The 24,119-nt window shown below is 40.9% G+C and overlaps 2 protein-coding genes across 4 annotated transcripts in view; one reads left to right on the forward strand and one right to left on the reverse strand.

The window, feature by feature from the left end:
• Positions 1 to 391: 391 nt before the first annotated feature.
• sltm (SAFB-like, transcription modulator) lies at positions 392 to 16,155 on the forward strand. Of its 3 annotated transcripts, none has more exons than XM_017458625.2 (20): positions 392 to 564; positions 4,889 to 4,976; positions 5,207 to 5,262; positions 5,535 to 5,562; positions 6,669 to 7,254; positions 7,887 to 7,930; positions 9,640 to 9,743; positions 9,933 to 10,082; positions 10,585 to 10,697; positions 10,791 to 10,942; positions 11,061 to 11,161; positions 11,318 to 11,374; positions 12,524 to 12,666; positions 12,894 to 13,074; positions 13,189 to 13,313; positions 13,654 to 13,827; positions 14,183 to 14,509; positions 14,819 to 14,957; positions 15,109 to 15,266; positions 15,477 to 16,155. In XM_017458625.2, the coding sequence occupies exons 1-20, from the start codon at positions 430 to 432 to the stop codon at positions 15,571 to 15,573; spliced, it is 2,958 nt and encodes a 985-aa protein (XP_017314114.2). In that variant the 5' UTR covers positions 392 to 429; the 3' UTR covers positions 15,574 to 16,155. The 3 variants fall into 3 exon arrangements, with proteins under 3 accessions (XP_017314114.2, XP_017314116.2, XP_017314115.2); XM_017458627.3 differs by having other exon boundaries at positions 15,112 to 15,266; XM_017458626.3 differs by having other exon boundaries at positions 9,643 to 9,743.
• The window catches only part of mindy2 (MINDY lysine 48 deubiquitinase 2), a 37,334-nt gene continuing 29,077 nt past the window's right edge, over positions 15,863 to 24,119 (reverse strand). The window contains exons 8-9 of the mRNA XM_017458628.3: positions 22,622 to 22,813; positions 15,863 to 20,670 (exon numbers count right to left, since the gene is read on the reverse strand). Of these exons, the coding sequence (XP_017314117.1) occupies positions 20,518 to 20,670; positions 22,622 to 22,813 (345 nt within the window). The 3' untranslated portion in view covers positions 15,863 to 20,517. The remainder of the gene's footprint in view (positions 20,671 to 22,621; positions 22,814 to 24,119) is intronic.

Raw genomic sequence — 24,119 nt, forward strand, 5'->3', positions numbered from 1 at the left:
CGTCACATGGATGTTGATTCCAGAAGGGCTGGCCTGAGTATTTCATGAACTGTTGATCTCCTCTGAATTTACACAGAAAAACAAAATCCACTGAGTGTGTGACAGTTCTGTGGTTTTGCACTGCGCTTACTGCCACCATTGATTAGATAACTGCATGAATGTATGGGTTTACAGGTGTTCCTAATAAAGTGGACGGTGAGTGTATACAAGTCCTATTGCACTTTGATAAAAAAAAGTTTTGATTCTAACAAAATACATTATTATTATTATTATTATTATTATTATTATTATTATTATTATTATTATTATTACGCTGTTTGTGCTATAGGTGGCGTAAAATCGTATTTACGTCTTGACGTCACCGACGTCCGCGGTCGTGGCTCGGAATTGATGTTTAGTCGCTTCGCCGTACAGAAGTGGAGAACTAAAATGGCGTCCGGTGCCATTTCAGCAGAGACTAAGAAGATAACGGATTTACGCGTTGTTGATTTAAAAACTGAACTCAAGCGGAGGAACTTGGACGTTACAGGAGTGAAAAATGTTCTCATTGCAAGACTGAAACAGGTAAATTCGCTTAAACTAAAGACAAGGGCGAATCTGTAGATAATGCTAACATCAACCTAGCTGTTAGCTAGCTTGCTATCAAGTAGCTAACTAACGCATAAAAACGGCCTCGCTGCTGTTAGCTTTTATCCTTATTAGCTGTAATGCACAACTTCAAAGTACGTTAATATATGTAGCTGGATAAACCGTGTGGACAACGGACTGTTTATTGTTGATGTAATTTATACTTCGGGGTTTAGTTAGTTAATGGCGTAGCTTTGAGCATGCTAGCTTGTTAATCAGCTAGCTGCGCGCGCTTGGCATTTATTTATTTAAAAAAAAAAAAGGGATCGCTGACTAGCGTTTTATTTATACAAGCAGAGAGGGAGTGTTTTTTGCAAAGCACAAACAGATTCGTTTTTGTATTTTAACACGAGCCTGCGCTTCAAAATCCAAACAGACTGCAAGGCCTCAACCGACATCAGTGATGTTTATCAGTGGCTGGAAAAGAGGACAGTTTCTTTTGTTTTGTTTTGTAGCAGGCGTGATTTGTGAAGTAATTAGCATACCCATCTCTCATATTATATTTTTCTGTCTCTGAATCTTTCTAAAGTTGTTTACAGTCTGCAGAAAAAGCCTCACCTTTCTTTCTTTTTTAAAAATCTGGTTGTAGGGAGTATTAAACCCGCAACCTCTGTGATTAAGGCAAAAAAAAAAAAAACAGTCTTTGAGGGAATTCAGAAATCAATCAAATTCAACAAAACCAAATGAAGTTGCTCCAAGTGTTTTATAAGGAGAAGTGACTAATTTTGTAAAGAGAAGTGACTAGATTGACTGAGGGTTTGGGGACAGGTCAATGTCCAAGACTGGAATAAAGTTTCTTTGACGGACGTTCCATATTCGATATTCGCAGATATGCGGAAATTAAGGGACCGTCTCTAAAGTTACATGCGACATTGTTATACACGTTTCTAACTTCAGTAGCATTTGACGGGAATGACTTAGTCATATAACCAATTGTAAAGTGTTCATCTAGTGTCAGGTATGATGCACACCTTTTTAGAGTTTTTATATATATTAAAATAAACTATTAAATCATATATAAATATTGCCATGTATTTGATCACTGCATGGGCTCATAGACAAAATATACCATAACTTAAAGCTCAATAGCATTTGAAGGGAATGATGTACAGTCACACAACCAACTGTAAAGTGTTCATCTAGGTGTCAGATATGATGCACACCCTTTTATATTTTTGATCTTTAATCCTACAATGCATGAACCAAAAAAACCTTCATGAGTGCATAAAGGGGGTCAAAATGACCCGTACTGGACAATAGTTTTCTTAAAAAAATAGATGTCATATTAATTAAGTAATTTATTTATATATATATATATATATATATATATATATATATATATATATATATATATATATAATGTATGTGTGTGTGTATATACACGTGTGTGTATATACACGTGTGTGTATATACACGTGTGTGTATATACACGTGTGTGTATATACGTGTGTGTATATGTATGTGCGTGTGTGTATATATTCATACATACAGTATCTCAAAAAAGTGAGTACAGCCCTCACATCTTTGGAAATATTTTATATCTCTTCATGTGACAACACTGAAGAAATGACACTTTGCTACAATGTAAAATAGTGAGTGTACAGCTTGTATAACAGTGTAAATTTGCCATTTTCCCTCCCCGGTGTCATGTGACTTGTTAGTGTTGCAAGGTCACAGGTGTGTTAAATTTGGTGTCATCGCTCTCACACTCCCTCATACTGGTCACTGGAAGTTCAACATGGCACCTCATGTCAAAGAACTATGGCCTAGGCTATAAGAAGATTGCCAAGACCCTGACACTGTGCTGCAGCACGGTGGGCAAGACCATACAGCGGTTTAACAGGACCCGTTCCACTCAGAACAGGCCTCATCATGGTCGACCAAAGAAGTTGAGTGAACGCGCTCAACGTCATATCCAGAGGTTGTCTTTGGGAAATAGACGTATGAGTGCTGCCAGCGTTGCTGCAGAGGTTGAAGGGGTTGGGGGTCAGCCTGTCAGTGTTCAGACCATACGCTGCACACTGCATCAAATTGGTCTGCATGGCTGTCGTCCCAGAAGGAAGCCTCTTCTAAAGATGATGCACAAGAAAGCCCGCAAACGGTTTGCTGAAGACAAGCAGACTAAGGACATGGATTACTGGAACCATGTCCTGTGGTCTGATGAGACCAAGATAAACTTATTTGGTTCAGATGGTGTCAAGTGTGTGTGGCGGCAACCAGGTGAGGAGTACAAAGACAAGTATGTCTTGCCTACAGTCATGCTGCATGAGTGCTGCCGGCACTGGGGAGCTACAGTTCATTGAGGGAACCATGAATGCCAACATGTACTGTGACATACTGAAGCAGAGCTTGATCAGTATGCAGTATTCCAGTAACATAATGACCCCAAACACACCTCCAGGATGACCACTGCATTGCTAAAGAAGCTGAGGGTGAAGGTGATGGACTGGCCAAGCATGTCTCCAGACCTAAACCCCATTGAGCCTCTCTGGGGCATCCTCAAGTGGAAGGTGGAGGAGCACAAGGTCTCTAAAATCCACCATCTCCATGTTGTCATCATGGAGGAGTGGAAGAGGACTCCAGTGGCAACCTGTGAACCAGTGCTGGAAAATAATGGTGCCACACAAAATATTGACACTTGTGGCCCAATTTGGACATTTTCACTTAGGGGTGTACTCACTTTTGTTGCCAGCGGTTTAGACATTAATGGCTGTGTGTTGAGTTATTTTGAGGGGACAGCAAATTTACACTGTTTATACAAGCTGTACACTCACTACTTTACATTGTAGAAAGTGTCATTTCTTCAGTGTTGTCACATGAAAAGTTCTAATCAAATATTTACAAAAATGTGAGGGTTGTACTCACTTTTGTGAGATACTGTGTGTGTGTGTGTATGTGTAAAATTTATTTAATACATTTGTATATTTTATATATATATATAAATTCCATTCATACACACGTGTGTATGTATGTAATGTGTTTTTTATATATATATATATATATATATATATATATATATATATATATATATATATATATATATATATATATATATATATATATATATTCTCATTAATAGGACTTTTATTTTATTTTTTTAAGAAAACCATTGTCCAGTACGGGTCATTTTGACACCCCCCCCCCCCTTATGCATTGGTGAAGGTTTTTTTGTTTGTTTTTGGTTCATGCATTGTAGGGTTCAATATCAAAAATCTAAAAGGTGTGCATCATACCTGACACCTAGATGAACACTTTACAGTTGGTTGTGTGACTGTACATCATTCCCTTCAAATGCTATTGAAGTTAGAAATGTGTATAACAATGTCGTATGTAACTTTAGAGATGGTCCCTTAATTTCCACATATCTGCGAATATCGAATGTCCAAGGTCAAACCAACTTTATTCCTGTATGTCCAAGAGCATGCAAGACTGGAAGAAGGACAGCAGATGCATTTACACCCACATCATTAGCATGCAGTCTGTGGAATTTAACTCAGACAAAGATGATGTTTAAAGCCATTCACTTCTTAACGGTGAAATGGAATCACTGTTGAGTTGCTCTGCATCCTCAGCACAGAATATGTATATATTAAGCAGTCCCTCATGGGGTGGTGTGTAATTATTAAGGATGTGATGCCATGCACAGACAAAAAAAAGGATTTTAAACTGTCATGTCATATCTTATTTCGTGTTAAGATGTCCAAGTTAAAATGCCCTTTAGAGGAACAGTTCAAAAGGAAACCGTCCTTTTCTGAGTTGGCACTGGATAGTATCTACTGTGCTTGGGTAACTTAATACCCAATGAAGGGTGCAATAAATGAATATGAAGCCATTTTGGAGTTAAACCTTACAGACAACAAATTTTTACTTTAATCACATGCTGGGAGAAATTCAAGATATATATATATATATATGTATGTATGTATATATGTGTGTATGTATGTGTGTATATAATAAATATATATATATATATATATATATATATATATATATATATATATATATATATATATATATATATATATATATATATATATAAAATAAAACTTCCCACAACAAAACATGACTGTGTGAGAATAAAAATACAACACTGACTTATAATTCAAGACACTAAATATATTTGAACAGAGGGGAGAAACCCCAGCAGTCCTACTGAAGGTTGTTTTTAGTAGATATTCGTTTCTAACCTGAACACTGGTCAGTGAGCCAACTTGTGTGTGCCTCGGTGTGCTATGTAATCTTTAATATTCCCTGACCTCAGGCATTAGAAGAGGAAGGTGGTGATCCAGAAAACATTGAGATCCCTGTTTCAGCCGACACAGCTACTAGGAAGAATGCAAAATCCAAAGGTAAATAGGGTTTAATGATAAACCTTTGATGACAATCAGTTTAAAAAAAAAAAAAAAAGAAGCAGGAATAGCAGCTCATGGCTTTAAATACATTTGTTGAACATTACTGGCTGATTCTGCAGAACAGGAAAACTAAACTGTTTGTAACCTAACTTAATGCTGAGATGCAGTGCTTTGTGTTGAGTGCATCTCGAAACATTTTGAATGCGCTGCTTGCTGTGTCTGTTCAGGAAGGAAGAACGACTCTGACCTTGACACCACAATGGAAGAGGATGCATTTTCCAAGGCAAGAGGCTTTATGAAAAAATAAAACTTTTGTTATGCTTCTTTCTCAAACATGAGTTCATGGGGGATGATCTCGTATTTATATAGCCCGTTGTCTTTATGCTTTTGATAAAAACGTATCTGCAGCAAATCGTTGTTTTTTATCGGTTTAGCACCTTAAGGTGGGGGTGGTACTATTTATAAACACCAAAGACTGAATGCTAGTGCAAAAAAATAAACTTAGTTAAAATGATCTCTATTTCTTAATTTCTCTCCTTTTTCTCTCCGTTTCAGGAGCACGAAGAGGATGAATCTGAGAAAGGTATGTTTGGTCTCAAGTTAGTGTGGATTGTTAACATTTTTTAGGCTCCACAGGTTCTTTGCTTCTCAAAGGTGGGACTCGCCTTCCTCATTTTGCTCCTTGCTTTTGAACCTCAGCACAACCTCACTGTTCATCTCTCACTTAGGACAAATCACAAAACCACATGTCAAAAACTTTTTCCACATTATGACCAGCACAACTGCTGCATCAAATGAGAGATCTGATCTTCCAGGTTCTCTTCAAACTTTGTCAAACGCATTATAAATAGGACTTGTTTCAGGAAAAGTGCCATCCTGCTGCTTCTGAATCTCAGAGGATGCTTCTCAAAAACACAAGGACTCGTCAACGTCATTCTTCAGTACATGTCAAGAGTCACTACATCAACAGTTATTCTCAGCTGTGGACATTAAATCTGACTGATGGGAAGCAGAGTCACGACACATGCCTTGGATAAAATGCTCAGATGATGGCATGCCAGTGTCTAGACTCTTCTTTTTACAGCGGTGCATCATGGCTACAAGGCAGAAATTACCGTCATTCTGTTCTGCTTCTACCTGGAACACAGTCGAGACTGGAAAAGCACAGAAGGTGCTGATTTTTACTAGTGTTGTGGACAGAGTGCAGTGGCATGGACGGACTGGCTCACTCCGGTGCATCAGAAGGGATGAGGTCCTCTGTTTTTCTCTCCCTTACCTGACGAGGAGTGCTTGACACTTCAGGAGAGCCTTCCAAAGATGTTGCTGAACATGGCTTCCCTGAGGCTGGTGAAAAGTGGACTGGTTTGGCACATTGTCCTTTCCCCCGGAGAGGTACATGCCAGCCATTTCAGCCATTGGGGGAGAGAAAGGATCCTTTAAAGATTGGACCAAGGAAGAATACTGTTGGATTGTATTCTCTACACTATAAGAAAGATGACTTAGAAGATTGTTGAATCCCTCCATTGTTCTAAGGAATGTATGTTGTGTGTTAAACGTGTGGTTTCCTCACCCCCGATGACCACTAACATTAAACTTGCTCTCTATTCTACTTTCTAGGTGACGTAGCTCAGCGATGTGAATGCTAAACAATGTGTTTGTGCCATGTTTTATCCTTGTTAAATCCCTCAGATGTAACTGATACTGATGATGCTACTCGTGAAAATACTAAATCCTTCTCCGATGGGGATGGCCTCGTCGAGCCTGAGGCACAGCCAGACCTGGAGGCAGAGTCTGAGATTGAGGCCGAGGCAGAGCCTGAGATTGAGGCAGAGCTGGAGCCCGATCTTGAGGCTGAGGCAGAAGTCGAACCTGAAGACCCAGTGACTGAGGCCTTGGAGAGCAAAGCCGCTACCGAACCTGCCAAAGAGGTCGAAGATGATAACATATCCGTCACCATCCAGGCTGAAGATGCCATCACGCTGGATGTGGATGGCGACGACCTCCTGGAAACAGGTAAACATGTGAAACTTCCAGATTCTGAGGCGGACAAGGGCTGTGGGGAGGCGGAAGCCTCTGCCGAGACGAGGCAGGAGGCAGACTCGATGGCCGAAGTAAAGGACAGCCACAAAGATTGTAAGAGAGACGATGGCCCGAAGACTGATGCCACCAAGAAGGACAGCAGGGAGGCCTTGAAGAAAGCGGAAACGGGAGATAAAGAAAAGGATTCTGGGAAGAAAGGCCCCTCTTCTGCTGGGGCAGCAGGTCAAGCAAAGAGGTTTGTCTTTCTATGTCAGTTCTTTAAGATACTTCTACCAGGTTCCAGATCACTAAAACTCAGCATTGTGAGTAGCTGCAAGATTTTTTCCCATACAGAGTTGCTCATTGTACCTAATCCCTGCCATTGGTTTCCTTTGATTTGTTTGGCCATTGTTTGAAGTTGGGTAATGGGTGGTGTAAAGCGAGGAGATGAGAACACCGCTGTTACTCGCATATCCAGCACTTTTATTGCCTTTTCCAGTCCATACTTATGGGTTAAAAAGAGCAATAGTCCCAGAGATGACAGAGGGGTTTATCAGTCCAATGAAGTGATTCGCTGTGAAGTTGAACACACTCCAGAAGATTTCATTGATCAAGAGAATAAATTGGCAGAAAACCTGACCCACCTTGCTCCTGTGGAAAAGCAATGAAAGAAGCCTTATTGGAGTGTTACCCAAGTGCAAGCCTTACCTATGGGAAATGTTCTTTTCTTTTTTTTCTTTTCTCTTTTTTCTTTTGTAATGCACCAAACCAGCATTTTGATCGATGGTTGTTTTATATGAATATGTTCCTCATTGCCCAAGCATGACCATGTTCTTGTACGATTTGCTCATTTCTCTCTTTGTTGCTCTCACAATACTTGCGTTTTAGCTCCTCAAAAGACAGAGATGGGAAGACCACAAAAGATGAAAAAGGTAAGTCTTGTGGAACTCAATGGTGCAGTTTGTAATGTTTAAATCGTATAATAATGCAATGCGATTAAATTGATTTTCAATTATTTTGTCATTTAATTTATCCAGCTTTCAAATAAGCCCCTCCCTGAATCAGCTCTCGGTTGCTCGCCTCTGCCCTTTTTCCTTAAGAGGCAATTTGGAAGGCATCTGTAGTATCAAATTAAAGATCCTTTCCCAAATAATTTTTTTAGATGGTCCTAAATGCTAATTTGAGTAAACTTAATTTTACAAATGCAGTTTATTAACCTAAACTTTAAAATTCCGACAACCGCTGGCGGGCCATCGCATTGTTTAGTGAAAACTACGCTATGTACACAGCTGCTGTGTACATAGGTACTCAAGTAATATAACTTTTGGAAAGCTAAGATTCTTGTGATTTGATTGATATAAACCGTTTCAAGATGCAATCACAACAGCAGCTGCAATCATCTGTGACCACTGACATACGAACACTTAAGAAACATATGAAGCCTCATAGTAGTCCACTGATCCATAACATCCTGACAAAAACAATCTTGTTATGCTGGCAAAGGTCCAAACAATCCAATTATGTAAAAATATTTAGTCTAAAACACATTACATCAGTAAATATCTACAGACTGTTGCTGCGTCATTTGTAATTACCGACAGATGTGCCTAATCTTTCACGTGTTCCCCATTACATCTTCGGTTCGCTTTTGAATATTCCTTATCGCTTAACTTCAAAATGGCACCTGTACTCTGCCCTTTCGATTGATACCTCACTTGAACCAATAGGAGCTTCCATGTCCTATCCATAGCCTTCAAGAACCATTGAGAGTCCATGCTGAAGGGAAGTGCCTTCCCCTTTCCTTCGTGAAAGTCTTGAGCCTATTGCAACCGATTGTGTGGATGACTGGCGCATTGTATAGCCAATGAAATTCTGAAAGCCGTTCTATTTCAGCGTGTTCAAACTTCTGTTACTCAATACCAGTAGCACTTAGTGATTCTGAGGGGAAAAAACTTCAGTGTGACACCTTTCAAAAGAGACGAACCATACATGTAGTCCAAATGGTTCAAGAACAGCTTTAATTTTACTTTGGGTATGCCTTGGATAGGTGTTTTAAGCTAATTTTACAGGAGCTTTAAAGAGATTAAATATGATTTACTTGCACGAATAATACATCTTTTTCATAATCTGTATGTAGATTAGTTAAGAACAAACACCATTAATATAACTTGCCTTATATGGTTATTAAAATAAAAGTTCTGGTGATTAACTGAAGTGTATAACCAATCATCGCTGCCATTAAGATGAGTTTGAATGCAGGCTTCTTACAGTGAAGCAGGGTAATAGGTGTTTGAGATTGAAGTGGAAGAGGCTCTGACTGAAACTTCATTGCCTTGTTTTGAGAATCTCTAAACACAGTATATTAAACAAGAAGTTTGTAGATAAAATGTGTACTTGTGACAGTAGTTATTCTCTTACATGTGGCAACGTATCCCCAAAATAATATATGTAACGTACTGTCTAATATCCATTCATTTCTAGTAAAAGTTCCATCAGTTACTGCTGGCATGAAACTTGTTATAATGCTTTTTTTTTGTTAGTAAGTCATTGTAGCTAAATAAACATGAACACAAGGGAAGAGGGCCTTTTTTTTGCGGCCGTGAGCGATATAGTCACCTGTTTGCTTGTGGTCTCCATTCAGCAGGAAACAACAGCACTAGCTCTACTCGTAACTTGTGGGTTAGCGGCCTCTCCTCAAACACCAAAGCAGCTGATTTAAAGAATCTTTTTGGCAAATATGGAAAGGTAAGTGCCATCTGTGTTGGGAAGGGGGGCATATATCGTGCTTTGAGTAGTGTCACTTAAAACACTGGTTTTAATTATTATTATTTTTTGCGTTTACATGCTATTTAAGTAATGTTCTTAATTTTGACAAAGAAAATGTAATCTTCTGCTTCCCATTCACCTGCACTTTGTTTACTTGTTTTAATTAAGGTTTTCAGCGCCAAAGTAGTCACCAATGCCCGTAGCCCAGGAGCTAAATGCTATGGCTTGGTGACTATGTCCTCCAGTGCTGAGGTGGCACGATGCATATCCCATCTGGACTGCACTGAGCTCCATGGTCAGCAGATATCTGTGGACAGGGTAAGAACTGAACTGCAGTAAAACGTGTTCTACATTCACACTAGACAGTTTGTATTGCATGTTTTCTCCCTTGTCTCGAAATGTTTCAGCTTACTTGGCATACTTTTGCACCTGAGCATAGCTATGTACAGTGTTAACACAGAGTTCCTGTTTGCAACAGGAGTGTATCTTTGCGTTCACAACGCACCAGGTTGCTCAGCAGAAATTACTTAAAAGTTCCTGGTGTATGCAAGTGCAATAAAGACCATTTTATATCTTCTCTTCTATTCCAGTGTGGATGATAAACATTTATGTATGTACAAATGGCAGTGTAAAATTAGAAAGTGCGTCAGCAAAATTAGGTTAATGTAAAAACTGTTTTTAATTCGTGTCCATATTACTGTAGTATAATAAAAAGAAGACACCTGTTTTAATATCTCAAGTCCGACGTGCACAGATAGCAGACAAAATGTCACTCGCTTGTTTTGCTTTCTTGGTGAACCTCATGGTGTTTGTGCATCAGGTGAAAAGTGACCCTTTCAAGAAGGACTCTAAAAAAGAAGCAGAGGATAAAACCGGATCCAATAAAGTATCAGGGGACAAGCGCATTTCCGCTGGGCTGAAGACCGCTAGCAAGTGAGGACTTGTAACTGTTCCTGAACCTGCACGTTACATGTTCTCTTGTGGGAACGGTCGTTGCTCATCTGTGCTTTTGAAACCTCTCCACAGGATTCAGGCCTCCTCCAAAAAGGAAGAGAAGAAGCCAGCTGAAAAGGACAACAAAGAATCTTCCAAGAAACAGGAGTCGAAAAGCACCAAGTCTGACGCTCCATCCTCTAGCTCTGTTTCTGACCCCAAGAAGGACGAGAAGAAGCATGGGCGTAAGTTCACCAATAGTGTGCTTATATTTCCTTCTACCTTTGGAAAGTTTACTTTGTGTTTATGGTGCAATGAGTTGAACCTTTGTTTTGGTTTTTTTTTTGTTTTTTTTTCCCATAGGGAAGAGTCCAGGGAAGATGCTCGTGGTCGAACAGTCTAAAGTCCAGCCAGGCTTCAACAAACCTCGCCTGCCGTTCAGAAGGGGAGGGAGGTTTGACAAGGTGCTGATGATGTACCATGTCATTTCAGTAGAACCATTCTGATTGAGTACTTTTGTTTTGTATTTTATGTAAACCTGGCTTTTTATTATTTTTAAGTTTATTAAAGTTGCTAATATCGTGACTCAAAGTCATAGTATTCATCTCCTTCTCCTCCAGCCTGCTGCTCCCAATATGATGAATAGACGTCCTCGCTGGCTCATTCCTCCTGAACAGGTTTGTGTTCTAACCTTTCACCCCCATGTCTGTTCTGCTTAGATTGGCTGCCTGTGTCATTTTGCTCTGGATGTATCTCAGGGTTACTCTTATAACACAAAATATAAAACGACAAAAAAAAAAAAAAACTGAAATTAAACCATACATTAATATTGAATAAACTATAGTTTATTATCATGGTTAATTTAATATATAGTTCAAACTTTAAATGTTGCCCCTAAAACCTGTGCAGTGAATTTAATTTTTTATCATGACAAGTAGCGTTTATGTAACCTGAAATGTACACTACCGGTCAAGTTTAGAAACACTCATTCTTTATTTTTCATTTTTTTTTTACAAGTTTTATTATAATAAAGTTATCAAAACTCTGCAGTAACACAAATGGAGCTATGGGGAATTATGTTGTGATTAAAAAAAAAATCCAAAATAAATCAAAATAATTTAGTGTGTTCATCTTCAAAGTAGGCATCCTTTTTGCCTAGAATTTCCAGAAATGTATTCTTGGCATTTTCTCGACTGATTTCTTGAGGAATTTCCCTGAGATGTTTTTTAAACAGTATTAAAGGAGTTCACACCGACACTCTGCTTTTCCAAATAATTTGCTCAGTCATCTGTTTAAAGAAATATTTTTTTGTATATAAAATGTTAGTTTTCTAATGAAATAAATGAATATATTGGCACTATATATTTTTTTGTCTACAACACAGATTTCATACACCTTCAGCTCAAAAGATTTTTAAGATCATGAGAAACATTTCAGTCAAGTGTCTCCAAACTTTTGAGTTGTAGTGTATGAGTGTTAAATAGTGGCTGGCACAATAAATGTGTGCGCTATGGGATGGATAACTTGGCCTAAACTTGACTAGACCCTAACTAAAACAAAACCTGGGACAGGCTTGGTTATGCCATGACACTACCAGGATGAGGCTATAACTGAAGATGAATGCTGTATTATATAATCCAAACAGTTAATCACCTTTCTTGCTCAGGGGTGGCATTTTGATAGATTTGTTTGTGTGTGTATGATAAAGTTAAATTGAATCTGGACAGAGTTGATTCTAATTGACTGTGTCGCACTTCTAAACCCTTCCTCTAGTTTTTCATGTGATCTTGGTTCATTTTCAGTAACGATGATTAATGTTCCCACAGATAGAAGCAATAAAGAAAGCGAGGCCTTTTCCCAACAAAGGTGGCAATAGGGACATCCTTCCCTTTGAGAAAATGAAAGAACAGAGGATGCGTGAGCGCATGGTTAGAATGGAGAGAGTCCGCAGGGCCATGGAACTGCGCAGGTGAGTCTTGTTCTCTCTCTCTCTCTCTCTCTCTCTCTCTCGTTCTCTCTCTCTCTCTCACTCACTCACTCACTCACACACTCTCTCACACACACACACACACACACAATGTCTTGCTTACACATTTCTCTGTGCTGTGTTGATACAGTCACAGCTGTGCATGTCCATCACATAAAGCCTAATCTTTTGGTTTTAAATACATGTAAACACTCCTGCTTCACATTCAGGCGACGTGAGATGGCAGAACGGGAGCGCAGAGAGCGCGAACGACTGCGAGTAATGCGAGAGCGTGAGGAGAGGGAGAACCTGATGCGTGAGCGCCAGAGGCTCGAGATGGAGCGGCAGAAACTGGAGCGTGAACGCATGGAGCGAGAGCGCTTGGAGAGAGAGAGGATCCGCATAGAACAGGTCCGCTACTCTACTACTGCATGTGATTTCCCCCCCATCCACCCACCCCACCTCCCTGCGTGTGTGACAGACTACTGATTCTACTTTTTTAATTTGGCGTTGTGTGTCTGACAGGAGCGCCGAAAGGAAGCAGAGCGCCTGGCTCGGGAGCGGGAGGAGCTGAGGAGGCAGCAAGAGCAGTTACGCTACGAGCAGGAGAAACGCAACAACCTGAAGAGAGGCCGTGATGTGGACCACAGGTACATAGTAATGATGATATGCCTTAGGAAACGTACAGAAAATGTACAGTTTGTATTGAGAAGGCTATAAAAACGTATCGAAGATGTGTATGAGTTTACGAAGTTTTGCAAGACAAGTCTGTTTCATTACTGACTCGGATAGGACATTGGAATTAATTGCTGATGTGTCTAGCAAGGGTTGTGGTGAAAGCCTGAGAGCTCCTTGATGTTTTGATTGTGCCCTGTATGTGAGGTTCTCAAGGGAAAGGATTGGTGGTTATTTGCTATCAAAATCCAAGTGTTATGTGCTTAACTTCATTGGTTTACTCGGTATGTTTACTGATTCATCTGCCTGCTGCAGGAGGGATGACTCTTACTGGAACGGCAATAAGAAAATTCAGCCAGAGTCAGAGGGCCGAATGAGCCAGGCATCAGACTACAGCAACCGGCAGCAGGGCCGCTTCAGTGACTTCAGCTCCAGAGACCGAACACGTTTCCCAGACAGTACTGCAGTCCAGCCCAACAACTTTGAGAGGTATACAACAAATGAAAACTTCATTAATAACCATTTGTATCCAAGTTAAAAAAAAAAAAAAAAAGATACACGATAGGGATATTTGACTAAAAGCCAGAGTAAATATTTTAAGCTGTATGGACACAATTCTGGTGTTATTTCTTTCAAAAGCCCATGTTTTAGCTGCCCTTTTTCTTGTAATTTAATAATGATGATTGGTAAACTGGGTTGGGGATTGCCTCAAGGAATTTTATGGGAGCAAGTAGAATAAAAAAAATAAATAAAATAAATAAATAAAATTAGCTGTAGCTTAGACACTGACCGGCCCTTTTTTTTTTTTTTTTGTGTTGAATTTATATATAAAAATTTTTTTTAGGCGGAATCGGTTTGATGGTGAACCAGAGGCTAAGAAGAATCGTCCAGACCCACGGCGTGAAGGTTCTGGGTTTGAGCGCTACCCTAAAAGCTTTGATGGCGTGCGCCGAACTGAGCCCCCACCCCCTTCAGGCCGCTCTGATCTTCGTGACACAGACCGGCGAGATATTCGTGACAGAGACGAACGTCGCCCCGTGTCACTGCCTGAACGCCCAGCAGGAGGCAGAGCTCCTCCACCAGCCATAAGCCACTCTCGCTCGGCCAGAGACACCGGCCACACAGGCTGGAAAAACGACGGTGGCATAAGCACCAAGCCGTCTGATGTCAGGTGAAACCAGTAGGATTGGATGATTGTGCACTTGTTTTGGAACAGTAGAGGAAAGTAATAAAATGTAAAGTAAAGGGTTTAACCCAGTAGAAGGATTGTATATGAATACATTGTTTGTTTGGTAGCCGTGGGTTCAGTTTTCCCAAATCTGTGGAATTGTTATTCATATTTGTATATGAAAACCAATGTTTCCCAAATCTGGGAAATTGGAGCTGTAGCAGTTGTAACCGCAGGTGAAGTAGTCTCTGTGCTTCTGCTTTTAATTGTTGGCCACTTTTAAGTTAAACGGGGCGATGTGTGTCGTACCAGGGGAGCGGTGCGGATGCGTCCGGAGCACTCGGGCCGAGATGGGCCGGGCCCTAACATGAGAGGCGCCTCCTCAGCCAATCGCGGCAGAGGCTCCTTCAGTAGCCGAGATGGAGGCAGACCTGCAGTCATGGCTGATCAGGTGAGCTGTTAGAAATTTTACCTCAGCTTTGATCGCAAATAGCAACTAGTCGTTTATTTTCTTTATTAATTTTGTATACGAAACCCACTATTTTTCTTTGTGGCCACAGGTTTCTAAATTGTTATTGACATGGGTTCCTCTGTGTTTTTAGCAGCATTTCAGCAGTGGAAGGCAGGTGGTGGTGGAGAGGCACGGCCGGGATCAGGGACCCAGAAAGGAGTGGCATAGCAGCGGCTCGCAGAGTGGAGGTTTCCCTGATAACCGGCGCATGGCAGAAAGTCGACCTGCCATGATGGCTCCACATTCCAGGTGTGTAGATTCCCTTCTGCTACACAGTGCTCCTCTAGTGCTCGATTCTCCCCCAGTGGGGTGAACACAGGTAGCCAGTCCAGTAAGTTTCTTAATACCCTGTTAGCACATTTGTGCAACCATTTAGGAAAAAGCATGGGTACTAAGATTAGGATGGTGTATAACATTTATTTAAGTACAAAGATGGTAACAAACTGTTCGTGTTTGCAGCCATTCCTCCGGTGGCATGAACAGAATCGTCCAGATCACAAATGTCCCAATGGCTGGCAGCAGCGGAGGATTCAAACCCTTCAAAGGGAGGTTCTAGCAACCTGCTCTCCTTTTGCAACAGAAAATAAAATACATTTTATAACTTAATTTCTTTGTTTTTTTTTTTTGGTTTGTTTTTTAAGTTTGAGATATTTGATGTTTTTAACTGGTTGGACTGAATATTGTAAACAAGCTTTTTTTTTTTTTTTTTTTGTATAGATCCTTGTTAAGCGAAATGTTGGACTTGTTCCTCAGCTGTTCTCCTATGAGCTGTAAAAAGTGCATAGACATGTTACTTTAGTTCACCACACTGTACAGGCAGCTTGAGCAGTTGTTGTTTTTTGCCCCCACCTCCTTTGTGTATTTAAACTATGTTTGAAAAGGGAGACTAAAGACTCACCTGCATACTTTTGTCTAGTGTTTAATAATTCTGATGCTGCACTGCTGATTTCAGTGTCTCCCTGTGTTGATGTTTCCATTTTAAAATCATGAAGGGTTTGTTAAAGGGCAGATAAGCCGTGTGTATGCGTGTGTCAAAGAGCAAAAGCAGGCAGTGCGGTATTGGGGAACAGTGCAGCGTGTTCTTCCTGTTTCGTGATGTTCTGGATTTGCTGTTTCATTAAAATCCTACAGCTTGTTATGTGTTTGTATTCTGGTCAGAACACTAAAATACATTCTGCTGTGAAGTACCACAATGCAACAGGTCTCGCTGCGCGTATTTCTTTAATCAGAAGTTTTTATCCTTCGTCTAAGGCTTGTGTTACAGATAATGTCCGTCTACTTTCACACACCATGTTGGGCTAACTTATACATTTTGGTCATATATATATACACACATAAACAATTAACCCATTTTAATGCAAAGGAACCATGACCTTTTAATATCCAGCCTTTATGTAACTAAGATTTAGTGTAAATAGATATAGAAAGGAAGTACAAATAGAAACTGGGTCACTGACTCAGTGATGCTGTTAGCTCTACACATGCACCATGACATTCTCCTTGTGTGGACCAATCCATTAAACTGATCTCAAGAACGATGCACCGAGCTTCTTGTGAGATCTAGATTTGATCTCGAGTTTCTGCTAGACTGCATACATGTTAAATAAACCGAGCTTCGTCCATGAGGAGTGTCACATGGGTGGTTTTGGCAAAGCAGGCACAATATTTTTTGTTTACAAATCACCTCAATGTAAACTCGGTGTGTATTAATCATAGCCTTAAATCACAGGTTCCAGATCCGGAAAACCCTAATGTGCAGGACAGGGGCTTCTCTGATTGCAGGGTATGGAACCTGTCACTTAAAAGAGTTTGTGGTTCGTTTGGTGACCAATTAAATCGAGTTGTGGTCGATCAGCTAAAACATTTGGTAGCTGACTCAGCTAAAATCTTGCCTGCACCTATCTGCCTCAATCCACATCCAGTTCATTAGTAACATCACACAGACATGACAGTGGTTTACGATGCATGAACAGATCTTCAGTGCAGCTGAACATTACGTGAGTATGTTGCATTACTGCCCCTTTAATCTGAAATGATAAAAGCAGAGTTGTTGACATTTTTTTTTTTTTGTGTGTGTGTTTTGTTTTTTAAGAATAAGCCTCAGCTTTTCTCCATCGGACAGCTTTACATCCTGTCCGATGGTCACATCCTGTTTATTAGCGTTTCAGGGTGCTTAAACTAACTCTGGCATCTGATTCTATAGAAAATGAGGTATCTTGCTCCTTATTAGTGCATTCAATTGATAACAGTGCAGAACCAATTACAAAGGCAGAAAAAAAAAGTCTTCAAACACACCTTGGTGAATAATGCAACCATCAGTAGTGATGGCAGTGAAGCTTTCAGCACAAGTTACAATCAACTGAACGTGAAAATCTGATGTTAATCATACTGTTTTGTAAATGGGACCCTATAAGACATTGTTGATCAGAGTGAGCTGGGTGATATTTTTCATAGTTACTGATATTTCCATTGTTTATCAGGGTAATTCAGCAGCCGAACATAGACAGCCTGGGGGTAGAAATGACTGATTCTCAGTTAAACAGTCGGCACTTGAAGCACAGTTATCTGATGTGAACACAGTTACGGACAATAGAGAGCTCATAAGCAAATTATTCTTCATTATTGTCAGAACTGTTACTCAGACATTTTGCCCAGCTCTACTGTTGAATGCTTTGTTTTGCTTCAGTGTGAAAAGGAAACTTAGTTTTGTTTAACGTAACTGAAGATCAATGTCATGTTTCTCAGTTTTCTTTTTTTTATAGTTCATAACCAGCCTCCCAGGAAAACACGCCTGAAAGTCTTTCTGTCTCATAAACGTGGTCAGCTTTACTGTTGTGCTTCCGGCTAAGCGTTAATGACCAACATGAAGCCCACTGCTGACTGACGCGGTGTTCAGTGGAGTGCGAGTGTGGAAAGAACAGATGGCCTGGCGCTCTGCAGATAACCCTCTTCATGTCAACAACTCTATTAATGCTGCTTCTGATCTCTACCACCACCCCACCCATACCCCGCTCCACCCCACCCATACCCCATAGTGTGTAAAAACCCAGATTCTAACCCTGTATTTGACCACAGTTACCTAAATCTCCTTCAGCACGGTAAGACACTCGAGCACGTGTTCCATCGCTGAAAGCCTGAGTGGTTATCTGTTCATGGAAAAGTCTACAGGTTGTCTCAGTCTCCGCTCACACCTACTACTACGTGTTTGTTGTATAAAAGTTAGTGTAAATGCTGAAAGCTGTGTTTATGTACAGAGAGTTTGGCCACTAAGGGCCTGTCTAAGACAAAAATGCCTCACACACCTATACCTGTAATCTCAGACCTTGGAGACACACACACACCCCTCAAACAAGCCCACTGGGTAGGACACTTGGGCCAGGGACAAAACCTATACATCTGATCAAAATATTTTGTTCAAATAAGCCACATCAATGAATTCTTCCCTGGTTGTCCCGACAAGCCATAAGATGATGGTATACTTCGGGTATTGTTCTTAAAACACCTCTCTGTCGACAACACTCACGACACTCTTTAGTAACTTCAGTCAAAAGTACCAGTGGCCAAGTTCACTAGCAAGTGTTCACACCTAACACTTCACTGACTGAATGTAACTTGAGCTCTGCTTCGGTTCCTGCTCGGGACACCGGCCCTCAGTAACATGCACGGGCCATGCAGGTCGAGCTAGTTCGGCACATAAAACATGGTTTTTAAAGTAAATCAAAATATTTTTTCCACTTATATATTACCAACTTGGAATGGAATTGACATCCAATCGGATTGCGTTCTGTGCAAGATCTCCTAAAGTCTTCATTTCAAGGTGAAACAGAGAGGACGTCAGCAGAGGTGCATTAAAAACACTTGAGGTGTGTCGGGGAGAAAGCTCCAACGTGAGCAGAGTCTCCTCACGGCTGGGATTGGGATCTGACCCTCTACTGCAGTCCCTCATCTGAGCAACTGTGGGTGTGTGTGTGTACATCTCAACGTGAGTGAAAACATCCTGTTGGAATGTTATCGAGAGTAAAAGTTCGTCAGGAGAAGGCAGTCACACGGATAACGTGCCGAGTTACACTGCGCCGCTATGGTGGAGTGGTACACATATATACATACATAGTGCCATCACGTTTACCGTCAACAGAAAACGGCAGAAGCTGTGGCACGAGCGATAGAGAAAACAACACAAGGCTTAAATCGTATCAAGTTATCTGGTACAATCCAAAACAGCACTGAAGCAGGTGCTCAGAAAGTGGCAGCATATTAAAGTGGCAACTCACAGGGACCGAAACGTGTCTAGTGAAATGGAGTGCGCTTTAACGTGCAGGGAAAGTCGGGGGCTGCTGCTGAGCGCTGCAGGACGACGGGGTCGGCAAACCAAACCGCTCTACGTACGCGCCGCATTCAACAATCTTGCATGTCTTAAAAAAAAACACAGAGGGAGCGAAGAGAGACCCAACGTCATGATAAGTACATCTTAAACGTCAACTCGTGGCTGCAGGAGACATTAGTTCTAAGCGAGATGCAATACGGAGAAGGATAAATAAAATAAATTTTAAAAACCCAGATGGCAAACTGGGTATAGGGTGGGCGATATTATGAGGTTTGTTTTCTGAAAATAATCACCAGAGCGCTAACCATCCTCTTATTAACAAGTCGTCTTATGGTTCCTTGTTAAAAACTCCAATATGACTTCCACTAACAGGCTGTGGTGATAAAATCTGCTTTTGTACCAACCGATTCATTGTTGATCTTTACAACGTGGCACTACTGATTTACTGGCACTTTGTTAAAACAAATGATCGTGATATTATTTTTCATGAGTGATATTTTGCCGTATCGCCCACCTCTAACCCAGACTGATCTACAACCCGAGACTTTAGTGCATAATAGCAACGGTTTCAAGTGAAGGGCGAGTTTGGCCTGATCCGCAGAAGCCCAGAAGCTGAACGGCACGTCGTGTAACACTGTTACAGTGTGATATGTAGTCCTGCTACTGCTGCGTCCTCTCTGTCCCAGTGTAAAGATCCTGCCTGTGAAACTGCATCTCTGCGTATAAGAAGTGTGTGTGTATTATATATATATATATATCGGCTATAAAACAGCTTATAAAACATCTTATAAACAACTGCAATAATGGAAATCAAGAAAAGAAAAAAGAAAAAAAAAAAAAAAGAAAACGGTGCCGTTATTTCTCCTTCTGGTGTGTTTTGCTATAAAATCCACCATCCTGAAGCGTGTGAGGTCACTCCAGACAAGCGCAGTGCACCGTGCGGCTGTAAGGAAGGTCGGGCGAGCTCGATCAGAGACGCAGTGCGAGTTTGTTCCTCCTGATCCGCTCTGCTGTGTGTTCAGAGCTCAGAGAGCAAACAGCATCAGGCACCAGTGGCTAAGGAACAGCGGATCCTCTCCTCCGTCACGCTCTCTCACTCCTTGTGCAGCTCTGAGTCAGTGTGTAATGACGAGCCTTCTGCGTTTCAGTCAGACCGTGATGCAGGCTGCAGCGCTGTTACAGGATCACACACTTATCCTTGTCCTTGGCCTCTTTCTTGGCTTTGCGCTCTGTGCTGGAACTGTGCTTTCCTGGACTGGGACACACTGCTGCTCCTCCTGCTGGGGCTGCGACTGCTGCTTCTGCTACAGCGCCACCTGCTGCCTGAGCCTGCAGCACAGTGAGAGAGGAAAAGAGATTAGGACTTAACGCAGGGACACCTGCAGGACCACAACAGTGACTGGAAAACAAACTGCACTATTTCACTCATGCAGATTGGAACGCTGTTGCTGCTCAGTGGACTTTTAAAACAGCAAACAAAAAAAACCCACCAGTTTGATGTACTGTCACGCTGTTACACTACAGTGGATATAAACCCTTTATACATGTTAAAATGGAAGGTTTTTGTGATGTAATTTTTTTTAAACTAAATTAAATCATGCGAGAACCTGTCTCACCTTTATTGTGAAATTGCAACATCCAATACTTCCAATACCCAACTTGTATTAGTGTGCACAGCCTTTTATAACTAGGAATGTGGCAGTGTTCAGAATCAACCAATCACATTCAATCTCATGTTGAATACTAACTAGTATACACCTGCATTCAATTAAAGTGACTGATTACCCCCAAATAAAATACAGCTGTTCCTATAGGATTTTCCTGACATCATCTCGGTAACGTCCAACTGGAAAAGCCATGGGAGAGGATTACAAAAAAAAATTCAGCGGCATTGGATATACCATGGAACACTAAAGACAAATCAACAAGTGGAGAAAATATGGCACGATAGTGACACTACTAAGAACAGGACATCGCTCTAAAATTGATGAGAAGATCAGGAGAAAACTGGTCTGGGAGGCTGCAAAGAGGCCTACAGCAACATTAAAAGAACTGCAGCAATTCCTGGCAAGTACTGCTCCCTACATGTGATGATAATCTCCCAAATTCTTTACATCTCTGGGCTATGGGGTAGCATGGCAAAACGGAAGTTTTTTTTTTTTTTTTTTTTTTAAAACAATAAAATAAAAAATACATCCAATTTCCAAAAATCATGTGGAATGTTGTGTTATGGTCTAAGGAAACCAAAGTTGAACTTTTTGCCCATAATAACAAAAGATATGTTTGGCACAAAAAACATCACCAAAAGCACACCATCCCCACGGGGAAGCATGCCGGTGGCAGCATCATACATGGGGCTGTTTTTCTTTAGCTGGAACTGGGACTTTCAGGGTGGAGGAAATAATGAATAGCTCCAAATACCAGTCAATTCTGGTGCAAAACCTTAAGGCTACTGCTACAACATTTAAGATGAAGAGGAATTTCACCTTTCAGCTTGGCAAACCTCCAGATCAACAAAGGAATGGCTTCACCAAAGCAGGTTGAAGGTTTTTTAATGGCCCAGCCAGGTCTGGACTCTGGCTGGGCCAATGTGACAGAGTTAGAATACTTTCACAAGGAAGAATGGCAAAATATTGCTAAGTCTAGATGTGCCAAACTGATAGACTCTTACCCAAACAGATTGAATGCTGTAATAAAATCTAAAGGTGCTTCAATTAAATTAGTTTAGGGGTGTGCATACTTATGCAACCAGGTTTTTGACCCTTTCCCCCTCTAAAATGATTATTTTTTTCCACTTTAGTTTATAAGTTACATTTCAGAATAAAGGTAGAAAAGGTTCTGACATGATTTATCTTGGTTGTTTGTTTTTTTTTTTTTACATCACAAAAACCTGCCGTTTTAACAGGGGTGTGTAGACTTTTTATATCTACTCTATATTAAAGTGCTTTGAAATATATGAATGAAAAGCATCACCCTTAAAAAAAACAAAACTCAGTGGTGTGATGAGGACCCAAAAAAAAAAAGCAAGAAAATCAGATGGCTTCAGTCTGTAGTGACTTTCTAGACAGTGCTCTACACCATCATCAAAACAGCAATGGAGGGAATATCTTTTTGAAGAACAGCGTTCATCCCTCCAGTCCAGTTCCACAGACTTGTAGAATCTGCCACGGTGTACTTGAAGCTGTTCTTTGAGCGTATGGTTACTAAAACATTAATGTTGATTATCCCTTTGTCACCCATGCATGTATGAAACACTGAATTTGTGTGTCTGTATTTGTACCTGGGCCTGTGCGGCTGCAGCAGCCTGCTCCTGCTCCTCCTCCTGCTCCTGATAGAACTCTGATGCCCTGCGATCTTCCTCCTCCTGCAGCTTCTTCGCTAGCTCCAGATCACTGATGCCCTCAGGAAGCTGTTCCCAGCCCAGTTCTGAAACCTGCTGCTCCTGCTGCAGCGACAGTGCCATCAGGTAGTCCTGTGAGCGCACACACACACACACACACACACACACACACACACACACACTTCAGTCAACAGAAACTATGTACAATAGCATAAGATGGCTGTCAGGTGCTCTAATAGACACCCATAATGTGTCCTTTTGCTGTTTTTGAATCTATACGGAGTAGTGTTTGTTCATAGCTGTCCTCCTATAACTTTACATGAGCAGCAGTTTGAAAAGATGCAGTGTCTGGCTTCATAATTGTTGGAGAATGCATGTTAACCTGCACCATTAAAGTATGTGTGATAGGGGAGACGTAATTAGGACCGAAGTGGTGACGAATAACTGGCACAATTGGCAGAATTTTTACTTTGTGATCATTTTCTAGTTATTGAGGTATCCAGGTCTAGTTATTTAATGCTGGTGAGCCATTTCAGGGCGTATTCCTGCCTCACATCTGGTGTTCCTGTAACTGGCTCCAGATCCACCACTACGCTGACCAGGATTAAGCACTTATAGAAGATGGATGAATATTGCTTATATTTTACAAACAGCACTCTCTGCTGCTCTCGTGAAGTAAAACCTGAACTCTTGTTCACCCTGTTTCCCAGCAAAACACAGCAGTGTCATGAGCTGACACACAACTCAAGTAACAAAAAATATCTTCTATTATTCAAGACGCAATATAGGCAAAGAGACAGAGGATGTGAGACATCGTGTCATTTCTACATTAAACCTTTGCGGTGTCTAACCCCACAAGGACATACAAGTGGAGGGAAGAAGAAGGAGGGGTGCATTTTCAGCATTAATTATCGATAAAGCTTTGCCTCCCAGCAGCTGTGCCAACATCCATGTATCAGGAGAGCCACGTATCAGGAGAGCCATGTGTGCACAACTACACGCCACCTTTTACTAGATCACTATTGCACCTCACTAAGGACTGTTTCGAACAATGCACATCACTGCCACTTTCACACTAACCCCTTGACCCAATGTAATGACTGTACTACCCTAAAATCTGACTCTATATAATAAAAAAAAAAAATCACTAAGCCCTGTGGCTGCTTTTGAACAGAACCCTTAGAGGTGATGAGGTAAGAACTGCACCAGGTATTCTGGGAAATAAAGCTCTGTGGATGCAGGGACAGAAGATTAAAAGCGCTCATGAAAACCTGCATGTATACATAATGAGGCATGTATAGGGGACTGTACAGGGACTGCCTTAAGTACACAAGCTTATTCATAACAGCCAATTAACATTCAGAGGTGGGTAGAGTAGCCAAAGATTTCACTCGAGTACAAGTAAAACTACTTATAAAAATAATTACTCAAGTAACAG

The sequence above is a fragment of the Ictalurus punctatus genome, chromosome 27 (genome assembly GCF_001660625.3).
Source record: "Ictalurus punctatus breed USDA103 chromosome 27, Coco_2.0, whole genome shotgun sequence".
NCBI classification, from domain to species: Eukaryota; Metazoa; Chordata; class Actinopteri; order Siluriformes; family Ictaluridae; genus Ictalurus; species Ictalurus punctatus.

Bases quoted from the DNA above. Each gene is read 5' to 3' on its own strand.
- sltm (XM_017458625.2), top strand. From the start codon at position 430: ATGGCGTCCGGTGCCATTTCAGCAGAGACTAAGAAGATAACGGATTTA. The intron at 5,263-5,534 runs GCAAGAGGCTTT...TCTCCGTTTCAG, and splicing joins AAGAGGATGCATTTTCCAAG to GAGCACGAAGAGGATGAATC. The intron at 13,828-14,182 runs GTATACAACAAA...AATTTTTTTTAG, and splicing joins CAGCCCAACAACTTTGAGAG to GCGGAATCGGTTTGATGGTG.